The 25,225-nt window shown below is 45.9% G+C and overlaps 1 protein-coding gene across 2 annotated transcripts in view; it reads left to right on the top strand.

Moving 5' to 3' along the window:
* The window catches only part of LOC126545210 (isobutyryl-CoA dehydrogenase, mitochondrial-like), a 149,719-nt gene that overhangs the window by 5,890 nt on the left and 118,604 nt on the right, over positions 1-25,225 (top strand). For both annotated transcript variants that reach the window (XM_050192971.3, XM_055078301.2), the window contains exon 2: positions 24,482-24,582. In XM_050192971.3, the coding sequence (XP_050048928.1) occupies positions 24,482-24,582 (101 nt within the window). The remainder of the gene's footprint in view (positions 1-24,481; positions 24,583-25,225) is intronic.

Genomic DNA, 25,225 nt, shown 5'->3' on the forward strand with positions numbered 1-25,225 from the left:
AACTTGCCGCCGATTGGAGCCGGACCCACAACCTCCTCATATATGTATAGCGTGAGATGGTTCTTTTCCGTAAGGAATAGCGTGGCTTGCCTTGGCGTTCAGCGAATTCCCAAATCACCTATAAAGGAGTGCGGTATAACTAGCAAGTTTTAACGCGATAGCGTTAAAGGGACACTAAAGGCAAATACTAAGTCGAAGTGAACTGTTTCAATACCATTCCAGAAACCTCGCAACGCTTGTATCGTGCCAAGAAAATACTTCGTTTACGAGAAAATTGCACCTGAACGGTCCGAATACCTTTTTCGAAATTCAAAGATGTTTAAAGATGTTTTTGGTCTGGAATATGCCAATTCACTTAAGCTGTTTCACCTCAATGCCCAATTAGCTAAATACAAATCCGCTCAGTTCGAAATGTTGCTCAGCAACCTTGATTTCGCTTTTGACATCATTATGTTTACGGAGACGTGGTACATAGAATAAGCTAATGCATTATGCTCACCCTCTTACAACACTTATTTGTTGAACCGAACTACCTCTCGTGGAGGAGGCGTGGCAATGATGGTGAAGAAACATCTTGTCTGCGAGCAAGTGGCGAATTTCTTTTGCGTGCATGAAGACTATGAAATCCTGTGTTTGGCGATCGACAAAACACTAGTAAGCGTAGTATACCGGCCTCCGAGCGGGAATGTGCAAAACTTTTTGGTATTGCTAGATTCATTGTTGACTTTTTCAAATGAAAATAAGCTATCTGTGATCATCGGCGGAGATTTTAAAATTATTATGCTTGGAGATCTGCCCGCAAAACGGGAATTTGCACAACTAATTAAAGCCTATGAATGTATGAATGTCATTAATAAGCCTACTAGAATTACTCCCACATCTTTTTCGCTGCTTGACATGTTTATAACCAACTTGCATGCATCTAATATGAAGGCTGAAATAATGTACACACATATAAGTGATCACTTCGGTATATATATGTGCTTAGATAAACATATGCGTAAAACAATACCCACACAGCAATACTTTCAAGACTTTTCATTAACGAATATGGACATTTTCAAATTACAAATTTCTTGTGTAGATTGGCGAATTGCGCTGAACGAGACAGATGCTAAAAGTGCATTTAATATACTTTTGAGTCTGTTTCTAGATATATATATTAAATGTTTTCCCAAAAAAGTCTTTTCAAAGCAAAAGAAGATACGTAAGCCATGGATTACAGAAGAACTCAGACAGATTGACATTAGAAATAAACTGTATGCAAAATTCATGGCCACACGCGACCCAGGTATATTAAAAACATTTAAAGTGTTCCGCAATAAATTAACAAAGGAGATTAGAGCTGCCAGAAATAATTAAATTCGCAATTTCTTTCAGAGTTCTGCAGGAAAGACGAAAGAAATATGGGAAAAACTAAATGCAGTTCTAAATCGCCACACAAACTTTAGCTTTGTTACAAAGATTGAGCGTAACAATGAAGAGATCACAGGCGCTCGTATAGCGGATGAATTTAACAAATACTTTGTTGAACTTAAAGTAGAACGTCCGACTGCAGGGGCACTCGGTCACATCAGAACTAAAAACCAGGAATCCCTTCTTTTAGTCCTGTAATAGAGCCTGATGTTATTTCGGCGTTCCGAGGACTAAATAACAGTAAAAGCAGAGACGCAGGCGATATAAAAGTTGCACCTGTCAAGCATGTAATTGAACTAATTTCACCGTGCCTAACGCACATATTTAATCTGTGTTTTTTAGAGGGAGTGTTTCCAAAGCGATTGCAGGTTGCTAGGGTGACAGTGCTGTATAAGAAAGGCGATAAGAATGACATTGGAAATTACAGACCCGTGTCCATACTCCCTATTTTCTCTAAAGGGCTGGAAAAAGTAATTTACGCCAAAATAATGAATTTTTGCGATAAATACAGTATACTCTCCCAGTCACAATTTGGCATCCGTAAACACAGGTCGACGGAACAGGGCTTACTGGAGCAGAAAGAATTTATTTTCAACGCCTTTGAAAAAAAAGTAGCCTTCGGTGTTTTTGTAGACTTCACAAAAGCGTTTGATTTTCTTAAACATTAGATCTTACTAAAAAAATTAGATACATATGGAATCCGTGGTAATGCACTAGCACTATTAGCATCTTATTTAAAAAATCGACAACAATATGTCTACCTCAATGGCTTCTCTTCACAAACACACACACACACAAAAAAAACAATAACATCAGGAGTACCTCAGGGAAGTATCCTTGGACCACTTTTATTTAATATCTATTTGAATGCCATTATATGTATTAATCCGAACATTAAACATATCATTTAGGCCGATGACATGACTCTGCTTTTCTCAGTTGCATGTCCGAATGACTTAATTTATGAAGCAAATAGCTCTATATCGCGTTTGTATGAGTGGTCAAGTGCTAATACATTAAAAATAAACAAGGTCAAGACGAAAGCCATACTTTTCTGTCAGATGAATAAGAGCGTTTTTATAAATCCATATCTTTTTCAGGACAACATTCATTTGGGCTAGATGGTGTATGTCACGCTTGTCCTGTGTCGTTCTCCCTCTCGTGATCGTCTTAGTTGGCGCTGTTCCTTCCTAATACAGATCTTTTGTTAGGCGATTCAAAAATAGAAATACTCCGCGCATTCAAAACTCTTGGCGTTGTGTTCAATGAGAGCTTAACGTGGGAAGACCACGTGGAACATGTTGTTTCTAAGATTTCAAGTGTCGTAGGAGTTACGCACATTAATGAAGAGATGCTGCCTGTGCAGGTCAAGGTTATTCTTTACATTATTTCACTCTCTTATTAGTTATGCACATTTAGTTTGGGGAACTACAACTGTTACAAATTTACGTAACATTCTTTTAATGCAGAAAAGAATGTTGCGACATGTTCTCGGTGTTCCTCGAGATCACCCATCTCTGCCTTTGAAAAGTTGGAAATTATGAAAATTACTCAGATGTATCCATACCGTCTGTGTTTAACATATAAGAAGGATGTAAAAGAAAACATAAACAGCGTAAACACACACAGCGCATTGTGTTGTCGTCTCCCTTACGTCCTTGTTTGCTGGCGCTAAATATGCTTTCAATTTACCAACACGCCCAACAAATGGCAATAAACTTTCTCTCAGCTTTAGCTTCTTTGCCAAAGAAAACTCCTTTATATGATACATGTAGTAGGGAAATTTGGAACGTAGAGACGTGTAGAACTACCTATGGACGGCTAATGATGAAAAGAAAATTACCAGAATTATTGAATTTTTGTCACAGACACGCTATGCAGCTAGAAAATACATCAAAACAGCAATTAAAATAGTTTTTTCTGCCTTAGGCGTATTTCTCTGAACATTGTTCTCGTTTGTGTAAATTGGTATGCATATCACAGATTTCTGTTTGTCTTTGACGTGTTTCCTGAACTCTTTTTTTTTATTGTGAAATTTAGTGATAAATGTTCGTGATATACCATTATGCAGATGTTAGTGAGCTCGCGCCACGTGCTTCAACACGTGCAACGGAGTGGGACGTTAAGTCTTTATAGCCTTTAAATAGTAGCTTGGAAACGGCAAGAGTAATAGCTATTAGTGGTTTTACTGTGTGTGCTTTATTATCGGGAATATTGCGTTGGTAGGAAAGTGAGAGCGTGGACGCGTGGTTGAACACGTGCGAAAACGTGGCATACCTTATAGGGAAGCTGAAACACTTTTCGAAAAAAAAAAATGAGTTCTCTGCGGCATTCTGCAGTTTTGAGTCCCCTGAACACGAATATCTGGTTCAAAAAGGGCGGAAACAAACGCAAGCGGCTGTTTTTTTCAAGAAAACGCGCACCAGCGCCTCAGGGCATCGCGCTAACGCCGCTGTTGCCCGTGATTGGTCGGGGCCGCTGTGACGTCATTCGCGGCAGTCGCCGGTCGGCGCCGCCGTTTCAGAGCGTAGCACGCTGTTCTGTTCTGGTTTCATAGCTGAGTTGTAAGCATTATGGAACGTTCTCGCTGTCTCGGACAGCTTGTATTTTCGCCGTACATGTTCGAACCGACAGCCGATACAGAAAACGATGGCGGCAACGGCGGCAACGACGATGTTGAGTGTGCCAACAGCGAGAGCGATGTGTGCACCTTCTCGCGCTTTGGAAATCTTAGCTAGTACGTATGTTTTTTTTTCATGTAGCTGCACGTTCCAATGACGGGAGAAAAAATCCGCTGAAGTGTCACTGGGAACCTGCTGCTGGAAGAATGCCGAAGCACTAACTTCTCATTAGATTGTAAACACGGGTGCAATTCCGCGATGTCAAGCACCTTGCCGCTGCTTGTCTAAAGTCCCGTGGTTTTTTCAGTGTTGATACACGATCGGGAACATAAGTGCCGCGTTTCAAAGCGCGCACATGCAGTGCTGTGGGGTACAGTCATGGAAGTTGCTTATCATACACATCCAGAGATGGCCAGAGGTATTATATGTGCAATATTTATACTATGGTTCGACGACTTTGCGATTGTGGCTCGATCAAGAATCGGTATGCGTACTCCATGCTAGTGTTGACATAAAGATATTAGGCAGTTTTAGCACCGCCGTGTGGTAAACACGATAACTGCAACCGTACGTCGAATGTCACTAGGCAAGCCTATACTCCATTTCATACCTCAGGTGCAACGCTATAGAAGCTACGCACGACTCCGGTCACCAAAATTTATTACTGCGCGTGTTTCCTTCTATGCTTCGCAGCGTGCCAGCGGCGTATGCTCGCGCTAGCATGCACGTGAAGCTGCCGCGACGGGCTGCAATTAAAGAATGCCGAAAAGAAAATTGATTTAAAAGAACGTGTTAGCAGCCGTATAAGTACACGGATTGTTTCTTTGGGTAAATTCTTTTTTTTTTATTCAGAACTGAGCTTATATATGGAAAATTTTCTCAAAAATCGGGTCAAGAAACACTGAACTTTTTCGAAGTGCGAACGCAGACACTGCAAGAAGTATCTCAAGCCTCCACAGCGTTGCACCTGATGTATGAAACGGAGTATAGCAACGCTAGCAACAACGCGTTTCCGCATTTGTCGTAAGGCTATCCGGCTATCGCGGAAATGGTCCGAGCACAGCACAGTTGATTTCGTCGGCACGAACTTATCTCTCCTCACCGCACGGACCCACTGCGCTGCAAGCCTCTTGTCCTTCGGGAACCTGTGAAACACCACATCGTCTCGCCCGCCTGTGTTCGTGCAGCCGAATGCTGCACAGAACGAGGGCATGTTGGGCGCCCTTGGCTGTAGGCACTCACGCAGCACAGAAGGAAAGAACAGTTTACGAAAATCTCAAAAGAAAAGAAACGTGAGCGGCGGCGGCGGCAGATCTGTCGTAGCGTCGTTCAGTAAAGCGCAGGACGGAAAGAGGCATGCCAGCACATGCCAGCACGCCGGTCCGGCAGCTCGGTCCCCGCGAATGACGTCACTCTCGCCGGTTCTCTCCTCTGGCAACCACCTCACCCAGCGCTCCGGGAAGCGATGGGGGCGTGTCCGCGGGGGTGATTTAGAAAGCGATTTCCGCCCCTTATATTAACAAAACGAAGAAAAAAATTTCGGAACCGTAAATTATTAGGTCTGTTCTTCCCAATCCCAGAAATTCAGGGAAATTGAAAACCGTTTCAGCTTCCCTTTAAGTCTGTGCGGCATCGAGTGTTTTTGAAAGATTGCTGAGAATTACTTTGCGGCATTGAAAGGATTTAGATACTGTGCGTATCGATTTTTGCTAGAAGGCACGTGCTCTGCATTATTATAGTATTATATTATTTGCATTATAAAAAGCCGTGCAATATATGGCAAGCTGGGAAAGCGTGCAGTGTGCGGGGGTCCCTCAATGCAGACGAGGGGACGGATGAGAATGGAGAGGGAATCGAGCAAATCGGCCCACACTGTGATGTCGATGTTAGGCTGAAGAAAATGAAGGCTCTCCAGTATGAGCTTGTCAAATAGGTCGAAGAGCAAATGAGCTAAATATGGAGCGTGATGAACAGAAGGTAGTGGAAAAAAGATTTCAAGCAGCCGAGGAAAAGCTGAACAGGGCCGTCATTGTGAACGAGAATAGTCATGACAATGGAACGCAATCCCCCGACATGACAGGAGAGGGAGTGTGAACAAAGTACGTGGAATGCGTGCAACGTGGTGAAGGGTTAGCTGGAAAGAGCGGCACCTACCTTGAGGCCGCCACACACAAAAAGCAGGAGCGCGGGGGTCAGTGCCACTTGTCGAGTACGAACCACGCGAAAAAGGACAAAGGGAAGCAGGGAGAGGTAGGAGAGAGAGAGAAATGGTGATTATCGCCGGCGACTCAAACCTGGCTAGATGCTCAAAATGAATTGTGGAAAGGGTGAAAGGCGATAAAAGAGTGGCGGTAGGGACATTTCCACGGCTGACACTGGGTTCTGTCATGGGACGAGCAAAAGCAAAGCTCGCGGAAAATGTCCAGGTGCGCATGCTTGTCAGAGTAGCAGGTGGGCTAAATGACGTCCTAAACAGGAAAGGGACAGGACTAGCCCAGCGCTTGGCGAAGGGAGTGGTCGACTTGCGCGGGCTGTCCCCTCAGGTGCAGATCGTGGTGTGCACGGTGCCAGAAGTGCCTGTACGTGACAGTCACGTACAAAGAGCCGTAGTGGTTGTTAATGAGGCGATATAGAAAATGAGCGGAGAGAAAGGTTTCGAGGTTCTCGAAGTAAACATGGAAGTCAGAAGGTATGGTGGTTTTGAGCGAGACGGGATCTACATCAATTACAGGCTTGGACGAGAAATGGGCTAGCGACTTGCTGGTCGCGCTGAGGCTTTTTTAGGGGGCCCACGGACGCTCAGGAGGCCAGAGTAAGTAGTAATGAAGGTCTCCTAGGGGAACTTCAGAATAGCATCGCCGTCAATAACAGAAAAAGGAGAAAAACAAGAAAGAGAGCTCGCCATGCAATAGGCTACATAAACATGCAGGGTGGCAGAAGATAGGAAAAGTGTGCAGAGTTTGAGGAGAAGTCAAATAGAGAACAAAGAGGGGTGTATGCAGTTACAGAAACACACCTTAGAGACTCGGAAAGCCGCCAGTGATTGAGAATTATGTTTGAGAAGGGTGCAACAGAACTAAGTCGAAAAGAAAGGATGGGGGAGTCGGAATGCGCATCCATGAGGGAGCCAAATGGAAAAGAGTAAATTCAATATGTCATGAGCATCTTTGGTTATCGGTACAATGAGTAAAAAAAGACTTGGCTGCGCGTAACGTAATTGTGGACCGGATATAATTGCACAGAGAAGATTCAAGAGTTTGTGGAATGCATAAGTGCTGATATTAAGGGTTTCGGGAATGATGCCGAAATTATCTTAACCCGCCGTGGTTGCTCAGTGGCTATGGTGTTGGGCTGCTGAGCACGAGGGCGCGGGATCTAATACCGGCCACGGCGGCCACGTTTCGATGGGGGCGAAATGCGAAAACGCCCGTGCACTTAGATTTAGGTGCACGTTAAAGAACCCCAGGTGGTCGAAATTTCCGGAGTCCTCCACTACGGCGTGCCTCATAATCAGAAAGTGGTTTTGGCACGTAAAACCCCATAACTTAACTTAAAATTATCCTATTAGGTGACATTAACGCCCACATAAAAGATCTAGATGGCTATACCGACAATAACGGGAAGTCAGTGCTAGATCTTTGCGAGCAACATAACCTCTTGATCGTGAATACAGGGCCTAAGTGTGAATGACAGATCACGTGGGAAGTGGGAAACCGGCAATCGGCCATTGATTACTGTCTGATGACAGAAGGAATTCATGATAAGTTGAGAGAAATGGTCATCGATGAGGAAGGGTTTAACAGCATAGGGAGTGACCATAAACGCATCATTTTGAAAATGGGATATGTAGTTGGGAAAGAGAGCAAGGAAAGCACAATGGCCAGTCCAAATTTGAACGCTGAACAAATAGCAAATGTAGTCACTAGAGGTGAGGAAGAACTTGGCAAGTGGCCAAGTAAGGAGTGGGAATATGGTGAGCTTCTAAGTGTAATAACGACAGAAATACGGAAAGAGAAACAACGTGTTCGTTGGAAAGGAAAAAAGAAACCGAAAAGCTGGTGGAACAAGGAGATACGAGAAGCGATCGCCGAACCACAGAAAGCATCTCGAGAGCACAGGCAGGCAAAGAAGGCGCAGTTGCCACAGGATGAAGTAACCAGTAAATGGGAAATATACCGGGAGAAAAAGTCTGTGGTTTAAATACTGGTGCAAGCAAAATTAAAAGGTGAAAGTGAACGTTGGTTGTCAGAAATACGTGAGAAAAAGAAGGCCGCACCTCGAATGTTTTGGAATCACATAAAATTATTAGGCAGGAAGTCAACAACAATACAACAACATATCCTAGACGAAGATGGAAACAAACTGGAAGGGGAAGCGGCGTTAAATTACATCATAAAAATAACAGCTGAATCTTTCCAAGGCAATGACAAGGTTGTATTTGAAGAAAAAAAGAGCATGAAAGAGAACCAGATGGAAAAGGAACTGGTGCTGACAAATTTCAACCGGAAGAAAGCCGAAGAGAAAATTCTTAAGCGCACAGCCACAGGGCTAGACGAGGTTCCCGTTAGGTTGATCAATGAACTAGGACCCAAAAAGTATGGAAGCTCTGGTGAAAGCAGTGGGGAAAACATTAAACGATAGGAGAATACCAGACAGTTGGTGACAAAGTAGAATGAATTTAATTTATAAAGGCAAGGGGGAGAAAGATAGGATTCACTCGTATAGACCGTTGACCATTACATCGGTAATATACAGGTTAGCAATGCTGGCAATCAAATTAAAGCTGCAAGCATGGGCAGAGTATAATGGCATTTTGGGAGAACTTTCGAGTGGCTTCCGAATAGATAGGCGTTTGGATGATAACTTATTTGTTCTTAATAAGTGTACTGAAATATCAAGAGCAGAAATCAGACCGTTATACGTGGCCTTTTTAGACATTACAGGAGCGTATGACAACGTAAACCGCAACATTTTGTGGGATATTCTGGAGAGGGAAGGCTTAGGCGGCGATTGTCTACAGCTTTTGAGAGAGATTTACCTAGAAAATACCGTTTGCGGTAATGGGAAGGGATGAGGAGCGAGGAGAAAGTTGATATCAACAAGTGACAGGCAGGGGGTGCCTTTTATCCCCAGTGCTGTTTATGATGTACGTGGTGAGGATGGAGAGGGTGCTAGAAGGAAGTAATATCGGGTTTAATTTTTCATACAAACAGGTGGGTACAGTAGTAGAGTAGCAGCTTCCCGGTTTATTTTATACGGACGACATTGTGTTGCTAGCCATCAAGGAAAGTAATTCGCAACCTCTGGTTAATATCTGTGGACAAGAAGGCGGGAGTTTAGCTCTGAAATTTAGCGTTAGAAAATCAGGTGTTATGGTATTCAGTGAAAACAGTCAACAGACAGTGGCAATACAGGGCCAGGAAATACCTCGGGTAAAAGAATATAAATATCTTGGTATATGGATAAACGAAGGCCATAGATATATGGAAACACAGGAAGAAACAATGACAGTAAAGGAGAACAGAAATGCAGGCATAGTGAAGCACAGAGCGCTATGGGGATACAATAAGTACGAGGTGCTCCGGGGTATGTGAAAAGGTGTAATGGTTCCACGACTTACTTTTGGAAATGCGGTTGTTTGCTTGAAATCAGGGGTACAATCAGCATTCGATCGCAACCAAACGCCGGTGGGACGCCTCGCATTGGGCGCTATTGCGTACTCGAACCTCGACCGGCGTTACTATTGGGTAACGTGGCGTTGTCGGCAGACTGCAGACCATGGCGACGAGGCAGGGACGAGACGATTTCTACTGCGAAACTTGTGCTGTTTATTCAATGGTTGGTGAAGGTTATAGAAGAAGAGGATGAATGAATTATACATTGCCGGGCCGCTTAAATAGGCCCGCTAAAATCATAGGCGGGATCTTGCTCACGTCAACGTCACGTGACATGCACTGAGTCTGGTCGGGGATGGGCGGCTGATCTTTTCTCCTAGGCGACGTTGCACGTGCTCGCCTCCTCTGGCGGCAACCCGCGGGTCCTGTTTGGTTCGCGCAAAGGATGCTCCCCTATAGAGTCGCACACACACAAAGTGCCCTGTAATCACTGCGGGGTGCCTGCCAGACCGGCAACCACTCGAGGCAACCATAGTAAATTAAGGATCCCTCCTCCGTTTCGATTGGGCATGATCTTTGAGCACCCTTTTTGCACGGCGTGTTACACGCCTATCGTGACAGCGCTGACGGCAACACCTCAAATGAAGCTGTGCAGGGTGATATGGGCTGGACAAGTTTTCACTTGAGGGAAGCTCACACTAAATGTGATTATGAAGAACGCTGAGAAATATGGAAGGATGTAAATGGGCTGGGAGAGTGTTAAAGTATTTGCACAGAAAAAAAAAAAAAAACATTGATTCACAGTAGACGAAAAGAACAAGGAAACTTACCAGCAAGTATGCGGCCTGTAGAGTGAGCAACACAGCAACAAAGAACGTCAAGCGTAAATTTAGAGTGGGTGAAATAATCTCACGGGTGGCGGCAATGGAAAAGAAACCTGCCATGAGTAACTGCTTAAGAGGAAAAAAAAACGAAATCAGGAAAGAAACAATTTATGATAACTCAAAAGACTTTTGGTAGCGAGATCAGCATGGCTTAGAACACGCACCTATAAAGCGAGATATAAGAACGAAGGAGAAGCATGTGCTTGCTGCGGTAAAGCTAGGGAAGCGATGGAGCATGTTTTCTTAGAATGTGAAGATATCTGCCCAGCGGTCGATTTAGGCACCAGTGGACTCTTTGAGGCCTTTGGGTTCAGCGAGAGCAGGGGGAAAGTAAGCATGCCCGCAATAGAGATTAGTAAGAGGTGTTTGGAAGATTGGTGGAAGAAAAGTAGGGAAACGACATAAGCGGAGACGAAGAAAAATAAAGTTCGCAATAGGGGGTCAGAAAGTTTGGTTATGGGAATTCATCGTGCGTATCTTTTTTTTTTTTTTTTTACCTTAGGTAGGATATTAGGAAGTACAATAGCAAGAGCATGGTGGGGCAACCCACCGCCCCGTTCCAAAGGGGATGCGCACAACATCCATCCATCCATCCAGAGCGGTGGATTCACCGCTGCAGCTGCTTTTCGGTCAAGTGGCGTAGACCGTTCGGGCATCCCGCAAAGTCACACGGAAGTTGAATTCTCTGTTGTTTGCAGTTTGTGCGAGTTTCGCAAGCCAGCAAAACCTGTGCAGCACGACGCGATAACGAAACTAATGAAACGCGAAAGCGTGGGCGGTGCAGAGTCGAGCGAAAACGAAACCGTTCGACCACCCGCGTCGTTGTCAAGGGAAATTTCAATGAGTTCTTTTTTCAAAAAATGAAATAGAACTGTACGCGTAGCACTTTATTTCGTCTTATACTACAATACGAGGATGTTTTTTTGCAACGAGTGGTTGAGTGCCAGTGACAGAATTTAACTGAGGAATGCTTTCGTCATCGGGCAAGTACTTGAATGTTCCTGGAAATCTCTAAACATGTCCTGCATTTACCTCAATTTCTCAATTATTAAGGCTCTGTTCGCGATAATATTGACGCCTTAGAGATTCTCGACCACTTATTTATCACTCTAGCTTGACTTAATATTTGCCTTTAGTGTCCCTTTAAGAAGCACAAAGACGCAGCCAATAATTGAGAAAGACTTTAATTAACCGTTGGGATTTACCGAGTGATAAACACCGGGGCCGCACGTTTCAGCTTCGCTGGCTGACAGTCCTTTATCAGAATTCTTTGATCTACAGTGAAGATGTAGTCGTTCACTGGAAGCATGCTGAAAACGGTGATATGAGAGCGCGATAACGATTATACGCCGGCATTAGAGGGAGGCAGACGACAAGTGCAGCCGTAACTGTGAGAAACTATTATTTTATCAAATATATGTTGCTGCGATTCACGTTTTCCGAAGCGTTGAAGTATTTCTGCGATAATAGCTACGTGTTTTAGTGGTTTCCTGTTCAACTGCTGTGGAATTTAACCAGTCAAAATGAAACCAATCGGATCGAAAACGAAATGACGCTTTCACACGTGATACGCGGTTCAGTATGTTGCCGTAGCGATGCGTGCGCTTTGGTTTCCGAAGCATAGAATAAGGCGCAAGTGTCTAATAATATAGCAACTGTAATTTTAAGCAATAATTATGTTGCACATAGTAACAGCGGACTTACGTACAGTAATCTCATGGACTACATCAGAAGCACCAAGATTTCACCGCCTGCCTCGCCACTTACTGGTTTTTGAGACTTCGTTTGCCACATTAAAATTATAATTCCTACTTAAAGTCCAAATGCAACGAAATTTCACTTGGGCTAAATTTAATATAGTAAATTTAGCCCAAGTGAAATTTCGTTGCATTTTCGTTGCATTGCATTTATATATAAATGCCTAGCGTATGATCTCAAAGTAATCTTGGTAAAGCCGCAGGGCTGGTAATTGCCTAATTTTGTTATTAGCAGTTGTTAAGTAGACTACGCGTGCACCTGGCGGCTAAGCGGTAGCGATATGGATTAGGCGAATATTGAAGAACCGTCTCAGCGGCGCCACATCGCGCCTTGAGCGGCCAGAGGCGCATTGCTCTCTAATCATTTTGCGTGGCAGAGACGCGTGGAAGACGGGTGTCTCACTCGGCGTGCGTTCTCCCTTTTGCGCTCGTGATTTGAGCGGTTGCAGAAATGCCTATGCGTTGCCTGGCCCGAACAGCCTGCTGCTGGTCAGCCAAGCTAGCGTGCGATAGGATACGCTCTATTCCTGCGCCAGCCACACTAGACAATTTCCGCCGATGTATACATCGTAACTGCGCCAGGCGTGGATCACGTCCGCGTAAAGCCGGCTATGCCGCATATTTAGTTTGGCCACCCCGATGCGCTCTTCTTCGAGCGGAGGCAGAACGCATTGAGGTCCTGCTGGTGAACTTAAACAACCAGATAGAGAAAACCGGCTGGACTTGGAGAATATTTTGCATTAAAAGAACAGCGTTGTCACAGCGCACGAAGCAGGTAACGAAGTATACTAACTGTGTGGCTATAGCAGGTGTTCGGGACCAGTTCACTACTGATACACAGGAACGGAATACAGGCAAGGAAAGCAGACAGCACGGGCGCAGCATCTCTACATTCTTTACTGTATATACGTCACTTTCGCCGGGCTAGAATGGCGGCGTTTTTCTTTTTTTCACTTTTGGCATGAAAAACGCATATTTTTGCGAGCTCTTTGTGACGAACTGACCTGCATTTCAAGCGTAAAATTTTGCACAGAGGCTACTGAATGTCTAAATGAACTGAAACTGGGCTTTTTAGGTGGTCGAAAATTTCGTTGCAGTTGGCCTTTAAATCGCGAACAGCGTGCTGGATCAATATAAATCATGGTCATTTCATTTCCATCAACGTCTCGCAACACATTCTGGCCAGTTGTCAGTCACTTTAACCAAACACTTACGCCACCATGCAATTTACAAATGGTAGCTGGGGAGTTCACAAACTGGTTTCACTTGGAACGTATACTCAGGATGACACCAGTTCCCGATGAATAACGGCCCGATGCGCTACCCATTCGACCATAGACTGACCCACGCAGGCGAGAAAACGGATAGGTACAAGCAGACATAGCTAGCCCCTGGAAAGTTAGTGAGGTACGCTTTAAAACGCATTGCACACGGTACAGTTTACGATTATGAAACCTCGGCGTTCGCTCATCGAGGGAGTATTCTGTAAGCGTCCACCTAGTGGACTGTTCATTTCGGCCGCCGCTCATGGGCTGCAGCTGCACCTGCGAGGAGAGGACTGGCAGGGGGCGCCTGCCTCTTTTTACAGCGAAGCAGTTAAGGGCTAGTTCCCCCAGGATCGCGTCCTTGTGTAGACACAAAACTCCCCATACGAGGACCGATCCCGAAGACAGTGCAATGCCGGGCCAACCCGCGGCGGAGCCGAAGCAGGCGTTAAGCACTCCCCATACGTGGGCCGATCCCGAAGATAGTGCAGTGCCGGGCCAAACCGCGGCGGAAGTGCAGTTTGCCTAAGGAGCCCACATACACAGATTCGCTGGTCATCCTTCTTCACAGAGTGGTAGGGCACTGAGTTTTTTTAGTGGTACCCCAGCCCAGCCAATCAGCACTTAAAGTGCCACTAAATGTAACTACTAAATGGGCGTGGACTGTTAAAATATCATTACACAAACCTCGCAACGCTAGTTTCGTGCGAAGAAAAGACCTTTTGAATGTGGCGTCTGATGGATCTGCATAGCTTTAGAGCAAATCAAATCGTCCGTCTCCCAACCGCGGGAGTGGTGGCGTATGTAACGCCCTTCACTGCCGTCGTTGAGTAAAACGGTGCCCGACAGGCGCGCTACGGTTTTCTCCGCAAAACGCAAGCGCGCGGCCATCAAGAAACCGAGTCAATACCGAGCCAAGACAGAGCGTTGGATTCGCCGTTGTCGCTCCTCATGGTTAAGTGGCGTGGGCCGTTCGGGAATCCCGCGGCATTCGCTTCTACTTATCGTTTGGGTGAATTTCTCGAGCCAGCAAAACCAGCACAGCACTACGCGACAACGAAACTACTGAAACGCGAAAGCGCAGGCGGCGAATGGTGGAGAAAAAGCCTTTAGACCGTCCGCGGCTCTGTGAAGGGGAGCGTCAATAAGTTTCTTTTTTCTAACGATCAAGCAGAACTGGACAAGGATTATTTCATTTCGTGTTATAATACAACGATCTTTTTATTACGACTGATTGAGAGCTATTGACAGAATTATAATGAGGAGTGCCTTCATCATCGGGCTAGTACTTGAATGTCCCGGGGGAGTCTCTAAACGCGTCCTGCAATTACCTCACTTTCTCGATTACTAACGCTCTGCTCGCGATAATATTGACGTCTTAGATGTTCTAGGGCACTAATTTCCCTTTAAGCAGCAGTAGAAATGAGCACTCAACCATTGAGTGAACATTTACAGAATGCTCCCTTTCCCCCAGTTCTATTCTTCCACAAGGATAATTTTGGTCTGCTATCTAAAGATAGCACACCAAAAGCATCATTAAGGAGTGTGCAATAGAAGTCGGTGGTAACTCCGTTAAACAGGATGCCAGTAAGCTATCGCAGGAGACGAAATATCTGATCAAGAAACGTCAATGTATGAAAGCCTCTAACCCTACAGGTGGAACAGAACTGGCAGAACTTTCCAAGTTAATCAGCAAGCGTAAGACAGCTGACAAAGTAAGTACAATATGGATAGAAATGAACATAGTCTCAGGAACGGAGGAAGCCTAAAAGCAGTGAAGAAGAAACTAGGAATAGGCAAGAATCAGGTGCATGCGTTAAGAGACAAAGCCGGCAATATCGTTACTAATATGGATGAGATAGTTCAAGTGGCTGAGGAGTTCTATAGAGATTTATACAGCACCAGTAGCACCCACGACGATAATGTGAGAGAGAATAGTCTAGAGGAACTTGAAATCCCACAAGTAACGCCGGAAGAAGCAAAGAACGCCTTGGGAGCTATGCAAAGGCGGAAGGCAGCTGGGGAGGATCAGGTGACAGTAGATTTGTTGAAGGATGGTGGGAACATTGTCCTAGAAAGACTGGCCACCCTATATACACAATGGCTCATGACCTAGAGCGTACCGGAGTCTTGGAAGAACGCTAACATAATCCTAATCCATAAGAAAGGGGACGCCAAAGACTTGAAAAATTATCGACCAATCAGCTTACTGTCCGTTGCCTCCAAATTATTTACTAAGGTAATCGCAAATAGAATCAGGAACACCTTAGACTTCTGTCAACCAAAGGACCAAGCCGGATTCCGTAAAGGCTACTCAACAATGGACCATATTCACACTATCAATCAGGTGATAGAGAAATGTGCGAAATATAACTAACCCTTATATATAGCTTTCATTGATTACGAAAAAGCGTTTGATTCAGTCGAAACCGCAGCAGTCATGGAGGCATTACGGAATCAGGGTGTAGATGAGCCATATGTAAAAATACTGAAAGATATCTATAGCGGCTTCACAGCCACCGTAGTCCTCCATAAAGAAAGCAACAAAATCCCAATAAAGAAAGGCGTCAGACAGGGAGATACGATCTCTCCAATGCTATTCACAGCGTGTTTACTGGAGGTATTCAGAGACCTGTAGTGGGAAGAATGGGGGTAAAAGTTGATGGAGAATACCTTAGCAACTTGCGATTCGCTGATGATATTGCCTTGTTTAGTAACTCAGGAGACCAATTGCAATGCATGCTCACTGACCTCGAGAGGCAAAGCAGAAGGGTGGGTCTGAAAATTAATCTGCAGAAAACTAAAGTAATGTTTAACAGTCTCGGAAGAGAACAGCAGTTTATGATAGGTAGCGAGGCACTGGAAGTGGTGAGGGAATACATCTACTTAGGGCAGGTAGTGACCACCGATCCGGATCATGAGACTGAAATAATCAGAAGAATAAGAATGGGCTGGGGTGCGTTTGGCAGGCATTCTCAGATCATGAACAGCAGGTTGCCATTATCCCTCAAGAGAAAAGTGTATAACAGCTGTGTCTTACAAGTACTCACGTACGGGGCAGAAACCTTGAGGCTTACGAAAAAGGTTCTACTTAAATTGAGGGCGACACAACGAGCTATGGAAAGAGGAATGATGGGTTAACGTTAAGGGATAAGAAAAGAGCAGATTGGGTGAGGGAACAAACGCGAGTTCATGACATCTTAGTTGAAATCAAGAAAAAGAAATGGGCATGGGCAGGACATGTAATGAGGAGGGAAGGTAACCAATGGTCGTTAAGGGTTACGGACTGGATTTTAAGGGAAGGGAAGCGTAGCAGGGGGCGGCAGAAAGTTAGGTGGGCGGATGAGATTAAGAAGTTTGCAGGGACAACATGGCCACAATTAGTACATGACCGAGGTAGTTGGAGAAGTATGGGAGAGGCCTTTGCTCTGCAGTGGGCGTAACCAGGCTGATTATGATGATGATCGAAAAATTGATTATTCGATTCTTCTTTAAATTGAGGGCGTGACTTCCAATGGGACAGATATCGCGTCGCAAAATATCCCACTCAGTCGTTTCCAGAGCGCTATGTCCCGAGTAATTGGTTTTCCCGTGCTTTAATTGTGTAGCACGTGAAACACAAAAGGGTGTCGCGTGACTCAGCGCCCGCGCGCCGCGGCCATAGGGGCAATTTCGAAAGAACTGGCTTTGCTCGTTGCCCGACTCGGCGAACGCGTGGAAGGCGCCGGCTGTCGGCTTGCGCTGATCGCGAAGGCCAACACGCGTGTTCCACGTGACGATCGCACCTCATGCGTTGACATATCACAGGCACAGACACACACACACGCACACACACAAAATTCTGTGGTTTTACGTGCCAGAACCACGATCTGATTATGAGGCACGCCGTATAGTGTGTGTGGGGGGGGGGGGGGGGGGGGGAGGCAGATCGGAATAATTCTAATGCAAGAACATTGTATGCCCCAATACGCGAAAATCCGTCTTCGTCGGCGTTACCAAAAATGGCGAACGGCGCAAAGATGAAAAACACGTCAGGAGTGCTTCCTGCAAACAAAGTAAATTATGGGTTTCAAAAGGAAATTTCGTACTTTACGGTCTTGGTGGGAATCGATCCCGAGCTTGCGGGGTGCGATACGAGCACGCTTCCCCGAGCCCACGGCGGCTCCACGGTTCTGGCTGACTAAAGGTGTGCCTAGTGCGTGCGTCATCGGGCACGTGACGGCGCAGCCAATGAGGAGCAGGTGGCGCCGCGTCTTGAGTGTATAAAATGAGCGCGCTGCCTCCCATGCGTCACTTGCTCTTCGGATTTCATCGGTGCTTGTCTACTGCGATAGACTCTCGACGCCTCGTCACGAGAGTATAAAGTGAGCCGGTCTGTGGCCAACGCACACGCACACCAAATCAGCGAAAAGAAGCGAATACATGTCGAAAACATCAATCTAAAACATTTCACCAAAGGGTTTTAAACTTTAAAGGTGAACAGCGCAAGGAGACCAGAGGAGACAAAAGAACATTTGCGCCGCGCGGCGTATACGATGTATGACTGCGCCTAACAGGGACGGCTTTCTGTTCACTGCAACATGTGTGGGTGCCGCCCAAGACTCACCGAGTGTAGTATCACAGCAAAACGCAGAGATCGTGTCACGCGCGAGATTATCGAAGCTCGAAAAATTTCTGCTTAAAGGATGGTTGCGTCCCATCTGACGCTCACACTGACAAGATGAGATGCTTCGGGCTATCACTGCGCTGAATTTTTCTCTGTGGTTTTCCTTTTGCTGCGTTCTGCGCATGACTGTTGGGCTTCCGTGCGACTATATATATATAGCGCTGTTTCTTGAAAGGAAAATAAACTGTTGGAAGCAGCGCTCTGTTCTTTATTCTGTCCCCTATGGTGTCCTTGCGCTGTTAATCGAACTTTGAAGCATGTTTTAGCAACAAGCCCAATATTACACCATTCACCAAAGAGACTATAATGCTTTCGCATTCCCCACGTAAGCAGTCTTAAAGGGCCCCTGAAACGGTTCGGACAAATTTTGTCGACGCGTAGGGTACAGTTAAAGTTAATAATTCGCACCACAATTTGTGTGAAACGTCTCATATGGGGCTTTTGCATTGCCCAGGGGGCGCTGCGAAAAAGGTGCGAAAAAGCGCCCTCTGTGCTAAAATGGGTCGTACCAAGCTTTGTCGTCTGCTTCGGAAAGCACGTTTACAATATGGACCCGCCACTTTCGGTTGTGTTGTCACGGCCTGCAGCGAATATCGGGCGCCGAAGATTTTTTCAGGAGTGGCACGCTGCGTAAAGGCAAGAAATTATGCAGTGCCGAATACGTGTATGCCGTTCAAGAATTAAGCGGCGAAGTTTTAGCACGGTGTCAATCGCAAGTGAAGCGAGTCGCGTACGAAGTGGAACTTCAGGTAAGGTTTGCACGCTGCTAGATTCAGGCGCACAAACGCGAGGAAATGCTTGCTATAAATGAATCCACAGCAGCGATAAGCAGACATCATGTGTACGGAACTGCTCGAGCACACGACGGTACGCGCCACGACGGCAGCGGTCTTTCAGCATGCCGCGATGTACAAACTGCGCGAGCGCACGATCGTACGCGCCGCGACGGCAGCGGTCTTTCGACATGCCGCGAAACGGCGGGTCTCCTGCAATCTTTGCCGCTAAACATGCCGCTAAACAAGTAGTTATGCCTGCGTTGTAGTAGCGGCCATCTGTCCCTTTTAGTAACTGGTAATAACTAGTGCAATGCATATGAGCTCGCACGTACGTGCGAATTGCGCTGCAGCGCGAGGTCGTGCGCTGCTCGCTTGATGTAGCTTTTAATGATAACGCTCGAAAATCGATCTGCTGTAATCAATACTATCTTGCTGTGCTGCCTCAACATGCTGGCTTAATTGAGGTCAAGTATGAGCACATTTAACTCTCTAACCTGCGCTGCTCGTAGTGGGGTATATGAATTGTCACCGAATCAGCCCGGCCATTTGTGGTCATTTGCACACACCTGGGCACTTCACCACTTCGCACCGGTCGAATTGTTAATTGTCGCTGTGGCCGGGTTTCGAATCGTGAATCACCAGCCATGCCTGCTGCTATGTCGGTCTGCCGTCGGGACTGTAGGTGCAAAAGACCGAATTTTAGAACGCAGATCTATAATCAAGCAAGCTTCAAGACAGGTGAAGCAGTCAGCATGGCGCGAAGTTTCGCTTACCCAGCGCGACGAACTGTAGTTGTACAGCGCGCCCGACGCTCCGCTTCGTGAGGCCTTGAAGGGAAACGATAGAATCGGATGTTGGGATTCAGGCCTTCTTTTTCATGGCAGCCCACGACGCAGCAGTATCGACGGTGACGCTTTTTCAATACTGAGCTAGGTCCCTCCGGATCGGCGTTGCCGATTTCTTCTGCTTCCAGCATTACGTCCCACGGCACACGGAGAGTCCGTTTTCGCTTAACTATAGGCTGCGACCAGCTCGCAGCGTGGTCTGTGAGAAGTGACGAGCCTTTTCGCACTCGCAACAGGGCAGAAAAAAGTGCGAATCGACGCAAAACTCGGTCTAGAAACGTGCTACGCCACAGCCAGGGCTCAATGCGACCCAAGCTGGTACGACCCAGATGTCGTTTCCCGCGCCGCCACCAGGCGCCGCTACTATACCTCAAACTCCAGCGCAAGACGCCCATTAGAGCCACGGACGATTACAAGTTACCCTCCTCCATAGTCATGCATTTTCTCCTCAACTCGTTCGCCGAGTGATCGGGGCTATGCTCCGCCTTCGCTTGCTCGGCGTCATGATGGTACGTCGTGTCGTCGACTTCCGTTTCTCTAGGAGCGAGCGCGCGAAGCCTCTCCAACCTCTCCGGCAGCTGCTCTGGCAGTCGACTCCAAGCGAGATCTATCGAAGCAGCGTGCGTTGCGACCATTCTGTTGCAGCGCCGAACGTGTCTGGTATACCGGTAACCACGGGTGAGCTGGGCATTTCGACGGAACGGTGGAGGCATAAATTCAAGCTGATGAAAAAACTTTAGCGTAGACGTACGTGAGCTGCCTGATCGGTCTCCACGGTCCAGCCCAACGTTACTAGACTAGCTTGTCTAGTCTAGTACGTTGCTATACAAGCTAGTCTAGTTACTAGACAAGCTACTACGTTACTACTACAACGTTACTAGACAAGCTAGTCTAGTAACGTTGGTCCAGCCACCCTTTGGCGCAGAGCATAACCAGCCAAACAAAGAGATAATATTGCTCTAACCAAGTGTAAAACATTTTAAACATTTACAAAAATAACGTGTTAACAATCACAGTCCTGCCAAAAATTTACGCCAGCAGCAAACAAGAAAATATTTTTTACTCGTACGGTGTGTGGTTGAGCTTTGTGCCACCAGGTGGCTGCACCGTGCAGACCATTCACATTTGACTTCTGCTCACCCCGCGAAACGACACATTCAAATGGTCAGGCCCTGTCCCCTTGCGCTTGCGTTTACCCTAATAAAAGAATGTCTGAAATGGTGGACGCAAAACCCTTTCGCCGTCCGATTTTCCGGACTTTTTACCATGCCGCAGGTCCGAAACGGCATTGATCGAAGCTATCACCGCTGCCATTTTAATTATCTCGCCGCTTCAAACAGGCGCTCTCGCACGCAGGTCCGCTGTCTGCCGTAGCCACCACCGTGGCAACGCCAGGTCTAGCTACTTCGACGTTCGCTACCAAGCTTCTTGCTGTTCGGTTCCGCTGTTAGCAATGGCACAGACTCCGCCGTTTTAATCCTCGCCAATGGCTCGAGAGAGAGACAAGCAAGTTTATTTGACCAAGGGATTCGGGCACGTAGGTGCCAGGGTCCGGCACGAGCCCACTGCACTACACGTTTGTGAGTTCTTGGAGTTACATGAAGTGGGTGGCCCGGTCAGTTCGCCAATGGCTTCGAAGCTCGGAAAGCAGACCGCGTTGCATTATGCCGGTTCACGAAAGGCAGCTTTGCGCCTCAATACAGCAATACTACGCGGTGAAGCGTATGCGAAGCATTGAGGTGAAGCATACCAAGAGTTAGAAGAGGTAATTGTCTCGGGACACAGTATGTATTTCTTAATTATGCAGGCGTGCGATCGCCCTCTCCTGTCGCAGTACGAGCATCGATACGAAATAGTACTGGCAGGCTTTCAAAGCTATTTCGGACGTGCCTGTGGTGATCCGAGCCCTTTCGGGGCAGTAAGAGGTAGTGCTTCGAAAGGTCGGTCGGGTACTGCCCATAAAAGTTATGGTTTTACGTCGAGTCGACTCGTATCTATTCGCAGAGGCCACACGACACACGGGACGCCGACAAACCGGCTCACAACAAAAACGTGTATACGGGATGGTACAGACGTTGTTCTTCACTGCCACTACCATCTTTGCGACGCACCGTACGGAGGCATCTCATCTTGGCTTCGTTCATAGAGGCATAGTATCTGGTCGAGCTTCTAGTATTGGCATTGGGCGTAATATACATTTTATATGGTGCAGTAAAGCATATCAAAGCGCATCTATAATTTGGAACGCACATAAGACATTTGTCATCATTTTTTATCTTGTGCCTCAAGGCGCAAATTGTTCATTTGTAACTTTATGTCTGTCTTGCGCCCAGGTCACTCCGTGGCCCAGGTGTCCATATTTGTTCTCGTTAGGCTACAAAATTTTATTTGTTTTCAAAATTATGTTCGCTGCCTACCCAAACAAAAGTGTTTGCAACATACCGTGTATGGTATACCGTCCGTGGGAAGGCAAGTTTAATTGGTCGCTGCTCGCTTTGTGTCTTGCTTCACTGTTGAGCAGCACTTACTGATTGCGTAGTAATAGCAAGCTTCACCAAATGGCTACAGATTACTGCTGTACTACTCCAAATGTTTCAAGACCAACATTTCTGCTCCGAAACTGCTCCAAAATGCTGGTATGGCTGCTCCTAAACTGCTCCAGAAGGACATTTTTTATGCTTCGAAAATTGCTCCAAGTGCTAAACTGGCTGGACCATCACTGCGAACAGCATCATCAAACTAGTCCATTGCTCGCCTGCACTTCTTTTTGACAAGCAGCAAGTTGGCTCTTGACCGTACTCCAGAAAAGAAAAAAAAAAGCACCTGTGACTTGTGAGCGCTGTGATGCAGTGCCACGTTTCACTTAAGGCTGTAGTTTACTATAAAAGCATGTTGTTGCTGGTTTATGCGTGTGGCCTAAGATTTAGCCTATTAAATTCAAATATACGTGCGCGACAATCAAGAGGCCAAACTGTTAATTTACATGCTACAAGCTGCTACTCATCATATATCATCATATATATATATAAACTTTCAGATATAGAAGTTTGTTTCTATTAGCAAAAAAGATGGTTGATATATACGAGTGAATAGCGAGCTTTACTGTGATGTTTTTAAGAGACATCATTCGTCGTATACGTCCGGAGAAGTGGAAAAACAACTGATTTATTTATTACGACAACGCGCCCGCTCACACGTCACTCGTTCTTCGACAGTTCCTTACTTCCAAACAAGTCACAGTAATTCCGCACCCATCCTATTCACCTGACCATTTTGACTTTTTCTTGTTCCAAAAGTGTAAGTTGAGGGTGAAGGGACTTGGGTTTCACACTGTTGAAGAGATCCAGTCGGAATAGCAGGCGGTCCTCAACAAACTGTCGTTTGGAGAGTTCCACGAATGCATGGAATCTTGGCAGAAACGCTGGGATCAGTACATACATGCGCAAGGGGACTGCTTTGAATGAGACAGTGCAGATTAGGCGGTATGGTGAACGCATTTTTTTTTACGACTGAATTCTCGGAACTTTTGGGTAGCACCTCGTATTGCAAACGTGTACAGCTCGACACTAATTACCATACATCTCGCTTATAACAGCAACCATACGGGCAAAGAAATAAAGTCAAGGAGTTTAGTTGCGCGAATATCGATATTTATTGGATTGTGTTTTACATTCCTTCCACCGAAGTCATTTTCGTTACACATTTCGTGGTATAAGAATACCCCCTGCGTGAATTACATTCGCATACAGTACCTACATACTGATTCGTGAAACAAATTTCGACTCTATTTTTCTCTTTGGAAGAACTAATGAAGGAATATTTCGTCCGTGCAGAATTTGTGCTGCTCTTTGGAGACTCAATTTTAACATGTCTACCGAACAAAACAGCGTTATAGGAGCTCTGTATTGTTGCCTCTCTAACCGGTAAACAAACAGCTGACGAAGTCAAGTAAATTGCCTTCGCTAGTGACAGAGCTCCAGTCCATTCAGAAATCTGTAACTGTCTATGGTGTCACTCTGAAGACTACAGTTTAAATGCAGTGATAAATACGTCACACTTCTACAGTAAGACGACCGCAGCAGCACACGACGCTGTGCCACGTGACAGTGCCACGCCACTTGTCGTCATGAAGCGGGGAAGCGCTGAACGCCCGGCAGACGGCACACCTACCCACGCATAGCCGCCGTAACGACGGCTATAGGTGGTACACACACGTGTATGCTACCTGAAGGCATCGAACCTGACGGAGCCGATACCCTCGCTAAGCAATGAATGAGAAGGGGGAGGGGGTGTTGCGGTTGTCAACCATAGATAACGAAGCCAAGGAAAGTACAGAGAATGCGGAGGTTGTGGGTACGGCTACCACCAGCGGCAAGCTGTTTTTTTGTCCACTTTCATTTACCTTTACGTGATCACATGACTTCTATATTTTAACAAATGATCTCCCTTATGCTACCGGGGCTGCACATTTATGCTCTTTCTGGCGTTTTTCTGCATGAACCAATATGCGGCATCTTCATGACAAATAATACAGTATTTGCATTTGCATCCTAGAAGGTAAAAGTGTGAAATTCAGGTTTCATACAAGTGTCAGTTCTTTACTGCTTCTTGTTTTTCTTCGTCCCACTATGCTCAGCCACCCTCGGGCTCAGCGAGGAACAGATCCAGATGCAGAAAACTGCCTCCGACTTTGCTGAAAAAGAATTCCTGCCATACATGCAAGAATGGGACGAAAAAGTAAGTTTAATCCTATTTCTTATGTAGATTATGTACGTCAGTGGGACGCATACATTATTCTTCCTATTGGCGAGTGATGTAACCACAACTCGAAGCAATCGGCCGACTTAAAATTCGCTTTCTTCTCGCATTTCTCCCACTGGAAACCATATTTGCGCTTTAATGAGACAGAAAGGAAGGGGTGCGCAAAAAAAAAAATATACAAAACGCTTTGACGAGGTGGCAAAGCCTGCGGTTTCTAGCACAGGAAGAATTCCAACGCCGGCTTCATTTCGAACAGCTAAAGGTTAACGTTTACAGAACATCCTGCTGATTCTGTGGATCGTTTTGTTTACTGCTTTATACTCTTACACGAAGGACAAAATAAAGGACACTGACTTTTATCTTGACCTTTGTGTAACAGAATAGTGCAGTAAACAGAACGATGTCATACCAGCTAGCCAAACTCGAAGCCTTATTGATCCTGTGACGTGACTCCATTGATTTTATGAAAATGATTTGACCAGCTATACGATGTTAACTTGAAAGGTGGAGGAATATAAGGACATACCGTACCCTCAACCACATAGTGCACGGCTGCGGCGATATTACTATTAACAAAATCTAGACCCATTCCTTGTCATGAAAGCAAGAAAGGAGTCCG

Source organism: Dermacentor andersoni, chromosome 10 (genome assembly GCF_023375885.2).
Source record: "Dermacentor andersoni chromosome 10, qqDerAnde1_hic_scaffold, whole genome shotgun sequence".
NCBI lineage: Eukaryota > Metazoa > Arthropoda > Arachnida > Ixodida > Ixodidae > Dermacentor > Dermacentor andersoni.